The sequence below is a fragment of the Diadema setosum genome, chromosome 17, assembly GCF_964275005.1.
Source record: "Diadema setosum chromosome 17, eeDiaSeto1, whole genome shotgun sequence".
Lineage (NCBI taxonomy): Eukaryota > Metazoa > Echinodermata > Echinoidea > Diadematoida > Diadematidae > Diadema > Diadema setosum.
In genome coordinates, this window is record NC_092701.1 from 28,009,466 (window position 1) to 28,021,384 (window position 11,919).

Consider the following 11,919-nt stretch of genomic DNA (forward strand, 5'->3'; position numbering starts at 1 on the left):
ACTGTACATGTACAAGTTGTATGTACAAGTTGTATGTGCAAATGATGAGTTTTGCGGGGAAGTGCAGTAGACGTAACAAACGTGAAGCATTAGAGATATTGAATCTGATTGTTGATGCATGTACTTCTGATTAAAATGGATTAAATCCCCCCAAAACAAACAAACAAACAAACAAACAAACAAACAAACAAACTAAGGTTGCCTCTAAAACAGGGTTAAGTGCTGTAGGTGTTTCTTGCAAAGTTCATCAAATTTGCCTAGCCAGTGCCATGACCACTTGTGCCATGACAATGAGTCTCAAGAAAGATTTTCACAAATCAACTCTAGCCAACCTTACGTTTTTACCCTTGTGAAAGTTGTATGTGACTTCTTGTTGTGCAGTCGTACCCTGTCTTGTCTGGAATATATGCATCACTTGCAGCACTCAAAATACCCAAATAGCAATCAACAATTTGCTGCCATGACCCTCCCACTGGTCAAAATGCCCCCTTTTAAAATCAAACCGTTTATGGCCACAATATCTAGTTACTCACTTCTACCCCTTTGAGTGGATTTGTGTCGCCTCAAAAATGTCACCTTGACCCAAATTTGATGAAATTGCAATTGCATTTAATACTACACCTCTACTACAATGTAAGTAGAGTCTACTGCAAAGACTTCTGCCCTCATGATCACAATGCATTACCTCTTATTAACCTGTTCAGGGCGGACTGATTTTGCTACAACACGCATTTCCCATAGACACCTGCCGAGTATATTCGGGACTCGTCCTCAATGGGCCAAGTTGTGTGATTTGCCTTACCCGATCTGTGTGAAGCTGAACCAGCTCGGGATAGCCATTGTTTGCTGTTGGGACCACCTTCACCCAGTCAGCATCAAATGGGTTGGATTCCTGCCAATGACACAACACAGAACATGGAGTCACAAAAAGTTAGTGACTAAAAACAATTTTATAGTAAATTATATGATAGTTTGAACAACAACAAATAACAATTTAGAATGGATACAATTGAACATGATTGATAGACTCCAAAGTGGTTGTGACATCGCAATGCAATGCCAAACAGGCAAAGGACAACAGAAAATAAGGACTGACTCTGTGCTTTCAACTTGAAAATTATGTGATGCATTAGTGGAGAGATGGATGTTTGAAAAGAAAAGAGGAAAGCAAAGAGAAAAATATAGATTGAAAACAGAAAAGCACTGGGTAGAATAATAGAACGAGAGAAGAATCAAAACTTGATGAAAGCAAAGATGACTAGGAAGGAAAGAAAAAAGAACGAGATATGAAACTCGTCACACTGAAGACGAGTTAGGTGATACGCTGGGGGTCATCAGATGTCGGTCATCCGTGATCGACAAAGAAAAGAATATAGAAAAGAATATAGCACCTTGAAGTTATAATGAGATACTTAGTTGAACTTTTTTGGGCCTACATTATTCAGATCACATTTGCCGCGGCCAAGGCCAACCTCAATTGCGAGGCCGAGCCCCGCAAGTTAGTCCGTTTACACTGCCGGGCTCGGCCGCGCTTTTGATTCAAACCTTTCAATATTTTGTCGTAGTGGCGCTCTACTTGTAAACAAACACAATTTGGTATTGTCTGGTTTTCAGATCCTTTGCCAACTGAATTCCGTGGCGACAAAGTCGCCGTTCGGGCAAAGGCCTTTGCCGAAGGAGAAAATACTTTGCAGGACAAAACCACCTTAAACTATACTAGTTTTCGACGTTGAAGTGGTTAATATCCTGAATAGCGAAATAGTACAGGCTAGGGTTTGGAAACCAGACTAAAATTGGCCGCGCATTTAGCCCAGTTTCCGTTTACACTGAGAAAAAGGCCGGGCGCGACCGCGGCTCGGCCGCGGCCGAGACCACCTCCAGAGCGTGGCCTAATGCGAGGCCAATTTTGGCCCCGCATTGGGCCTTTTGCGCGTTTACACCGAAATGAAGGTGGGCTCGGCGCGGCCGAGCCGCGGCCGAGCCTCGCACTGTTAACGGGGTCCAAGTGATCCTCGACACGTACAAATAAAACATGACAATTTAGTGTTTATAACCATCTTGGCTTTAACAGTGGCCTTTTAAAACATGACCTTTGACCATTATTTACATAACCAATATGACTCCCTCTAATCTTGCTATCATAATGATCAGTTCAGAGAGCTCTTACAGCTAATATTATATACAAGCCTGTGAAATTTATCAGCAGTAAAACCAATGAAGCCTCCGATACAAAACAAGGGATATCGAGCAAGTGAGTCTGTTTACATGAGAATGTAATTTATCCTGGACGAAAGTGATGCCTCAATTAAAGAGAAAAGGGCAAAAGAAAAACGGGCCAAACGTACGGCTCCAGCGAAAGAGACATCGCCTTTAACCATGTAACTATAGGTCTCCTCCAACTAAGAGTACACTTTGAACGAAGCTTATACGTGAATGATAATTTATGACGATCTCACGTGATCGACACACATTCAAAGGGGACAGTTAGAAGTGGAAGGAGTGCTTAATCGTGTCATTAATTCCTAATCAATGACACCCCTACTATAGGCATATCATAATTTCTCATCTAAAATCAATGGCCTATAGGACTCATGCACCATTACTTGTATCGTGCATAAACTTTGTTTTTTAAGCTTTGAGTGAAACGTGTCATAACATAATTCTGTAATTCCATCAGCAGTGATTGACATAATAAAGAAGAGAGATATATCACCGTATTGAACGCTTAGAACCTAACGGGGGGGGGGGGGGGGGGGGGGGGGTATTATGGCATGATACTCGGTTCTTTTCTGCCCAGATGCCAACAACACCCATCACCCACGGCCACGCATAGAGAAACAGCCATGGCGAAAATAAAACTTTGCTTTCTCATAGGCAGAATGACACAGAACCCCGTCAAACACACTTCACTTTTATTGGCAGGGATGGACATGAAAAAATTCATTACTAATACTAAACAGCGTATGCATTCCATTCATGTGGCGCGAGATACCTCTATAGCAACATAAAACCTGTCTTCAACTCCGTTGATCGAACAATGACAACCTGAAATTTCAAAGAGATGAGCGAGACGCTATATACACCTGGCCTAGAGTTAATCTATTCAGTTCTCATTCCTACTTCAAGTTGGGTTATGTTATTGTAATCATTCCCATCTGCAGTATAACAAAACCAAAGTGAGGGAAAAGGGGAGAGAAAAACGAAAGATGGCGGAAGTAAAACTGCATGCACAACTGCAATCCATATCATTGCATGTGACAAGTGAAGCAAATATATTAGTTGTTATAGCAGTGTTTTATGAGCATAAACAGGCAAATAGACAGACAATGTCAAATATAAAAACCATCAATTTAATGTCAGAGAAGATGGTAAACAAGATGCATTGAAACTGTAACTAAATCGCTGCTCGGTCACGGAACGTCCAACTTTATATTCAACCAAAAAACATGTTAGGGGAAAGAAACAAATTTAGATATAACATTCTTAAATTAAAAACAAGAAAAAGAAAATGTCCACGTCAGGATTTAAAAAAAAAAATGCCGCACGAACATGCATTATATTCTAGATGGGAATACGGTCTTGATGTAAAGGTCAAATGATTGTCTCATTACTTTAAAAGCAATCTATGGTTCCCTTACCATCACCAGTACCACACCACAATGACGTCTCTAAAATCAATGGTAGCACATTTATCATTGCATCGTGCATTAACTCCCTTTTCCTAAACTACCAATGGAACGTGTCATATTATATTGTGTATTTCGATCAGTAGTGATTGACTTTAAAGAAGAAAGATAATGCAAAAAATTGAACGCTTACCACATTGCTTATAGGGCTATTCCAGTTTGGTACTGATCTGTTCTATTCTCCCAGATGCCAACAACATCCCACCTATGGCTAAACTAGTGAAACAGCCATGACGAAAATAAACGACAGAGAACCCCGTCATAATCACTACACTTGGAAAGGTGTTGCCCGAAATTCCTCATTATGAAGCAATATCAAGTCACTTCCTTCCCTGCCTGTCTTTAACTCCGTTATTTGGTCAAACAATAACAACCTGGAATTCCAAAGAGATAAGCGAGACGCCATGCACCTGGACTAGAGTTAATTAATTCAGTTCCCATTCCTGTTAGTTATATAAACGTACACGTTCCTAAATATCCTGCTACAGTATAACAAGAATAAATGAAGAGAAAAGGAAAGAGAAAACGAATGGTGGCAAGCGGGGTACTGTTTCAAGGGGCAATTTACGACATAACGTGTGACAAAATCAAAGAAGCAAACCCAACCTCCAAACTCCAATACAAAACAAGGGAAATAGAGTAGCTGTGTTCATGACATCAGAGTGAAGCTGAACTGCAGAAAAAAAAGAAAAGAAAAAAGAAATAAAAGGAAAAAGTCCTGCGGGACTCGATTAACTTCTCTCCTTCCGGTCGGGCATTATAAACACGCAGCGTTCTAAGCGATTCTGCCTCACGGAAGATCCGAAGATCTTCTGCGAAACTTAAATCTATCTATGTATGCTATACACAACACAAATTTACATTGATATTCAGTTTTTTGGCGATATACGTCAAGTGACTGATAGCGCTATTCAACTTCCCACGAGTGGCCGCGTAGATTCGATCAATATACAGTTGCAAAGATAAATCGGGAATCGTTTCAACCAGATTCCATTCTCATTTTAATGTTAAGTAGCGACTTGAAGTAATATTGAGAAATATTCGTGAAGTCCAAGATTGATACAGTCCTACATAATTCAGATGAAATTGTTTCTGTCATGCAACCAATTGAAAATTTCGTGTGGTGTCGGCGTGTCCAAGTAAGTTGATTGGAAAGGATATGTGAATGAGTATTTACCAATAGGTCTTTATATTGTAAAAGAAAATCAAACATGGCCATGCGGTCTTTTAAGAGTCATCTTCACTTTAACATTTGTAATTTCAAGTCCAAGTTGACAGTCAAAGCAATGTGGTCTCCAACACAAAACAAAGGGATATTGTATGTGTGTGTGTGTGTGTGTACCTGTGTGTGTGTGTACGTTTACATGAAAACGTGATTTCTACATGGACGAAGGTGAATACTCCATAAAAGAAAAAAAGCAAAAGATGTAAGCATTTTGTTTCGGGCTCTTATGGGGTTCGAACCCGTACGTATGCAACCTCACGTCTCTTGTGACGTCGCCTTTATCCTCTCGGCCATGTACGTCTTGACGAGAAAATATGAGGAACGTAAGCTTATATGTGAAAGATGATTCAGGAATCGTTTGGTCCACATTCCATTCTCATTTTCAGTTTTTAGCTGCAAAATTATCAACCTGATGAGGAGATTTGAAAAAAATAAAATGCATGATTACTGCAGCTTATTGTCTGAGCTACCACATACTTAAGTTTCAGAGGAAATGGAGCAAAATCAGCTGAAATAAAGGTGATTAAACGTTGTCAAGTCAATGCATGGTTTAAAAAAAAATCACCTCCCATAGACATAACACGTCAACTTGTCTGATTTTGAGTCTTTACCTTTAATCATAATTTTAAGTATGATGGTAAGTCTTCTCGAACTAAGAGTGTGGAACGGAAGCTTCTACGTGAAAGATGAATCACGATGATCACCCGTGACCGACACATCTTCAAAGGGATCAGTTATCAGAAGTGGAAGCCCTCGTGCCAAGATATTGTCTCAGCAATTCCAAAGCAATGATACCCTTACATTTAGGTATACCATAATTTCCCTCTGAAATCATTGGTATTATTCATGTACAATTGCTTGCCTTGTCCATAAACTTTGCTTTACAAACTTTCAGTGAAAGGTGTCATAACATAATTCTGTAACTCCATTAGCAGTGATTGACTACATAAATAAAGATATATCAAATTGAACGCTTAGCGCGTATAACTAAGGGGGATTTTAGCCTGATGCTGTGTTATTCACTGCTCAGATACCAACGACACTCATCACCTACGGTTACGTATAGAGAAATAGCCATGAGGAAAATAAGGTTTTCCTTTTCTTTGGCAGATAGACACACAACCCCTTTGAAAACACTATAATTGACATGGAGGGACATGAAAAAGTTCATTACTACTACTAAACAGTGATGCCTTCTACTCATGTGGCACAAGATACCTCTATAGCAACATAAAACCTGTCTACAATTCCGTTATTGGGTCAAACAATAACAACCTGGAATTTCAAAGAGACGAGCGAGACGCCATACACCTGGCCTAGAGTTAATTTATTCAGTTGCCATTCCTGCTCCAGTTGAGTTATGTAAATTATTTTCCGACCTGTCTTGTGCAGTGTATAACAGGAACAAACGTAGAGAAAAGGAAAGAGAAAACGAAAGGTGGCAAGCGGGGCACTGTATATATACCAAGGGCAATTTACAACATTACGTATGATAAATGAAGCAAATCCAACCTCCAGCCTCCGACAAAAAAAAAAAGGAACTTGAGTGACTGTGTGTCGTGGGGTAATGACATCGGAATGAAGCTGAACTGCCAAAAGAAAAACAAAGAAAGAGAGAGAAAAAAAAAATAATAGCGTCCTGCGGGTCCCGAACATCTCGTCCTAAGGTAGTGCATAATGACCATGCAGCGCGCTAAGCGACTATAAAGCCACACGGCTGTCCCGAAGATTGGATGTGAAATTCATATCTTTATATCATTTACAACATGAAAAAGTTCATTACTACTACTAAACAGTGATGCCTTCCATTCATGTGGCACAAGATACCTCTATAGCAACATAAAACCTGTATACAACTCCGACATTGGGTGAAACAATAACAACCTGGAATTTCAAAGAGATGAGCGAGACGCCATACACCTGGACTAGAGCTAATCATATCAGCTCCCATTCCTGCCAGTTATCTAAACGTACATGTTCCTACCTATCCTGTTACAATATAACAAGAACCAATGAAGAGAAAAGGAACGAGCAAACGAAAGGTGGCAAGCGGGACACTGTAACAAGGGGCAATTTACAACATTAAGTGTGACAAAATTAATGAAGCAAACCCAATCTAAAAATCTCCAATACAAAACAAGGGAAATAGAGCAGCCGTGTTCACGGGTTACGTATACTTGATAAAATAATACGATAAATGACATCGGAGTAAAGCTGAACTGCCGAAAAAAAAAAGAAAAAGAAAGAAAGAAAGAGAAAACTCCTGCGGGAGTCGAACTTCTCGCCGTCCGGGTATGGAGTTATTAACATCCAGCGCGCTAAGCGATTGCGCCACACGGCTATCCTGAAGATCCCATGAGAAACTTGAATATATGATAATACTATCGTGACACTGCTGATTGAGATGGCGCTATTCAACTTCCCACAAGTGGCCGCGTGGATTCGACCAATATACAGTTGCAAAGAACAATCGGGAATCGTTCCGTACAGATTGCGTTCTCATTTTCAGTCTTTAACTACAAAATTGTCGACCTGATGAGGAGATTTGAAAATATAAAATGCATGATGACTGCAGCTTATTGTCTGAGCTACAACATACTTAAGTTTCAGAGGGAATGAAGCAAAATCAGATGAGGTAAAGGTGCTTAAACGTTGTCAAGTGAATGCATGGTTCTAAAAAAAATCACCTCCCATAGACATAACACGTAAACCTGTCCAATTTTGAGTCTTTACCTTTAATCACAATTTCTAGTATGATGACGTCATCATATTTCAAAACCATCACATGGACTTGAGAGGCAAATGTTCAAAGTACAACATATCTGAATTTGGGATAATATTGAGCTTAAACAACAGAGATACGAGCAAATGAATGTCAGAAACAGTACCTCAAAAAAATCAATTCCACTTTTTTTATTTAAAATGACGATATGATGACGTCATCGCGTTTTACTGGCAATATTGATACTTGGAATGTTATTTACAATTCATATACTTTTGTAATATGCAATAGAAATATAGGGTCAACGGACGATTTAAAGAGCTATGGCGAAATAAACAAAGACATGTTTTTTCACTATATTTGCAGAAAGACGCGCACGCGGAATTTCAACTTTGACGCCAATGCATTCCTTTGTTATAGGTCGAAATCGATCGGAAATCAATGGATATTGTTACTCAAAGTATCAGGAATCCAAATCAGTCAAAAAAAATGCATTTTCATGTTGCTTACGGGCTCTGCGCGCGAAATTGCGCGGACGGACGCGCACGCGAGAAAATGTTTGAAACGCTTAAAATTGTCTGAAACTTCGAGATTTCCCATTGGGAAGTCGTTTTGAGCCTTTTAAAATTTTGACGCGCGCTTACGCGCGCGTAATGATGACCTGTGTAACTAGCGTTAAAAAGTAAGATAGAGCGTGACCTGAACTTCATGTCCACCGAAAATGATACAGAAATGACATGTAGTTATGAAGTTATGATCGATCATGTGACAAGGTCCGAAAATCACAAAATGGCGCCTAGATGACGTCATAGATATGTTACTGTCATGAAAACCTTATTGTGGCTAGATTTTGTCATGAGACATGTTGACTGAAAATGTCATGTTATTTCGTAATGTCATTCTTGAGATATTGACGACACAAAATTGTCCAGAAAGAAAGAAGAACGAGACATGAAAACTCGTCACATTGAGGACGAGTTAGGTGATACGCTTGTGGTCATCAGATGACGGTCATCTGTGATCGACAAAGAAAAGAATGTGATATAGGCACCTTGAAGTTATATTGAGCGTGCATGCGAAACCGTTTCTGTAACCACTCGGCCACGGGTCATCCACGGAAATGGTAAGACAAAAAAAAAAACAAAAACAATGTATAGATATAACAGGGGGAACGTGGCCTGGTGAACATCTATTGCATTGCTAGACGGAGAAGCGGCCCTGTAACGACTGAGGTCACTATGCCATTTCTGGCAACTTGGGAAAAATACGTCCCGCAGACATAAAACCTATAATCGGCTGGTTTTGATACCTTGCCTTTAATCACAATTTTCAGTGTAATGACGTCATCAAATTACAAAACAATGACATCGTCTTGAAAGACAATTGTTCAAAGTACAACACCTCAGTCGTCGTCATTACATACTATGATCGGTTTGACAAAGTCAACCTGCAAAATGTTGCTGCAGTCAAAGCAATGTGGTCTCCAACACACAAAAAAGAGGGATATGGCGTGTGTGTGTGTCTGTGTGTGTGTATAGGTGCGTTTATATACGAACGTGATTTCTACATGGACGAATATGTAATACAAAATTGAAGAAAAAAAAGTAAAATAAAAAAAAATGTTTCGTGATCTTGTGGGGTTCGAACCCGCAATCTCACGTCTCTGAGACGGCGCCTTTAACCACTCGGCCATACGTCTCGACGAGAAAATATGGGGAACGTAAACTTATGTATGTGAAAGATACATGGGGAATCGTTTAGTCCACATTCCATTTTCATTTTCAGTTTTAAACTGCAAAATTGTCAATCTGATGAGGAGATTTCAAAGAATAAAATGCATGATTACTGCAGCTTATTGTCTCAGCTACAACATATTAAAGTTTCAGAGGAAATGAAGCAAAATCAGCTGAGATAAAGGTGCTTAAACGTTGTTAAGTCAATTGATGCTTTTAAAAAAAATCACCTCCCATAGACAATACACGTAAACTTGTCCGATTTTGCGTCTTTACCTTTAATCACAATTTAAGGTATGATGACGTCATCAAATATCAAAAGCATGACATGGACTTAAAAGGCAAATGTTCAAAGTACAACATATCTGAATTTGGGATAATATTGAGCTTAAACAACAGAGATACGAGCAAATGAATGTCAGAAACAGTACCTTAAAAAAATTAATTCCACTTTTTTGATTTCAGATGACGATATGATGACGTCATATTGTAATTATTTAAATAATGATACTTGAAACGTTATTTTCAATTCATATGCTTTTGTAATATGCAATAAAAACATAGGGTCACCTGACGTTTTAAAGAGCTATGGCGAAATAAACAAAGACATGTTTTTTCACTATATTTGCACATAGATGCGCACGCGAAATTTCAACTTTGATGCCAGTGCATTGCTTTGTTATTTGTCAAAATCGATCAGAAATCAATGGATATTGTTACTCAAAGTATCAGGAATCCAGATCAGTCAAAAAATGTGCATTTTCATGTTACTGACGCGCTGTGCGCGCGAAAATGCGCGGACGGACGCGCACGCGCAAAATTGTTTGAAACGCTTAAAATTGTCTGAAACTTAGAGATTTCCCATTGGAAAGTTGTTTTGAGCCTTTTAAATGTTTGACGCGCGCTTACGCGTCCTAGATGACGTCCTAGGTAATAAGCATCAGAGAAAGAAAGATAGAGCGTGACCTGAACTTTATGTCCACAAAAACTGATACAGAAAGGACCTTTAGTTATGAAGTTATGATCGATCATGTAACATGGTCCGAAAATCACAAAATGGCGCCTAGATGACGTCATAGATACGTTACTGTCATGAAAACCTTATTGTGGCTAGATATTGTCATGAGACATGTTGACTGAAAATGTCATGTTACTCCGTAATGTCATTCTTGAGATATTGACGACACAAAATAGGCCAGAAAGAAAGAAGAATAAGAAAAAAGACAGATTTTGACAATCACAATAGGTGATACGCTAAAAGCGTATCACCTAATTATACAGGTTGAAAAGGAAATGAAGAAAAGGATTCATTAGAACGACACATTAGATTAAGAAAAAGATACTGGAGAGAACAGAAAGGAAAAACCCTTGTAATTTGAGGGGGAAAACATGAAGGAAACAAAGAACAATAGGAAATTGAGATAGACAAGAGGATTACTACAAAGAAATGGTTGATAGGAAGAAAAGGGAAATTTAGGTGTAGATTCTACCTGAAAATGAAAGAAGAAAAGATAGAAAAGAAAGAGGATATAAGTCGCAGCACATACTTGGGCACACGCTCAACGGCTTTGAAGCTATAACTGCTAACACAAGACTTGGCTGAGGAAAAGAGAAAATAAAATTCTACTTTCTAACTTTTCAAAGACACCATAGAAAAAGCTGCTGTGTTGCTAAATTCAGACCAAATAATTGACCCTTAGCATGCGCTAAACGTATTTGTACTGTGCTTGTGTACCAGTGTAAAGAGCAGCATCTAATTCAAGCAATCAAGATTTTCCAACAATTTTTCTGACACTTTTTGTATATCAATGTTTAACGTAGAGCCTATTCAATTTTGGACGAAATTGGAGACGCGGTTTCAGATCGATATAGATTCTAGTGACACTAACAGATCAACAATATGATCAGATGAAACTTACAATGCAAATGTGGTAATGTTACATGTAAATTTAATGCGAGTACTTTATTAAGCATGTTTAATAAGGGCGAGTTTGTGCTACTAGCTAGTGCATCATCATCGATCATCAGTGTGTGATCATCGACATACGTAGTGCATGTTCGAATGTTCGGAGATCATTTGGCATGGCAGATCATTTGACAAACAGGTGCGAAAATAACACTCGCGCCTCCACTTTGTCTACATTTACAAGCGGCCCAAATTATGGTAACACGTCGCCACGTCAAGACTCAAGGTCATCGTCATCCGATCCGGCATTAGGCATTAGCGCAACCAACGTAACGCCGCCGCCGGCCGGTCCATGCACTTACCTTTCTGCACGTGAGTGAACATCTCACGTGTATTGACCAATGGCAGAACAAGCAGACCAAAATCTGGACACAGCCGATGCCTGCTAGAACGATCAAGCCTGCCTCTAGGTAATCACTAACTCCATAGACAATGACTAGCAGATATAACCAAGCAATGTAAACGAAAATGAATGGGAATATGTATCCATGGAGAACAAGTGGACGCAGATTGTACGGAGTAACACTCTCGATCCCTTCTTCCATGGACGGTGCCATATTGCCTGAATAAACGCTAAGAGCTGTTGT

At 39.3% G+C, this 11,919-nt stretch overlaps 1 protein-coding gene across 1 annotated transcript in view; it reads right to left on the minus strand.

The window, feature by feature from the left end:
• LOC140240800 (endoplasmic reticulum transmembrane helix translocase-like) overlaps nt 1-11,889 on the minus strand; it is a 39,108-nt gene extending 27,219 nt beyond the window's left edge. Inside the window, exons 1-2 of the mRNA XM_072320576.1 lie at nt 11,635-11,889; nt 803-892 (exon numbers count right to left, since the gene is read on the minus strand). Coding sequence (XP_072176677.1) covers nt 803-892; nt 11,635-11,889 — 345 coding nt within the window. The remainder of the gene's footprint in view (nt 1-802; nt 893-11,634) is intronic.
• Nucleotides 11,890-11,919: the final 30 nt, after the last annotated feature.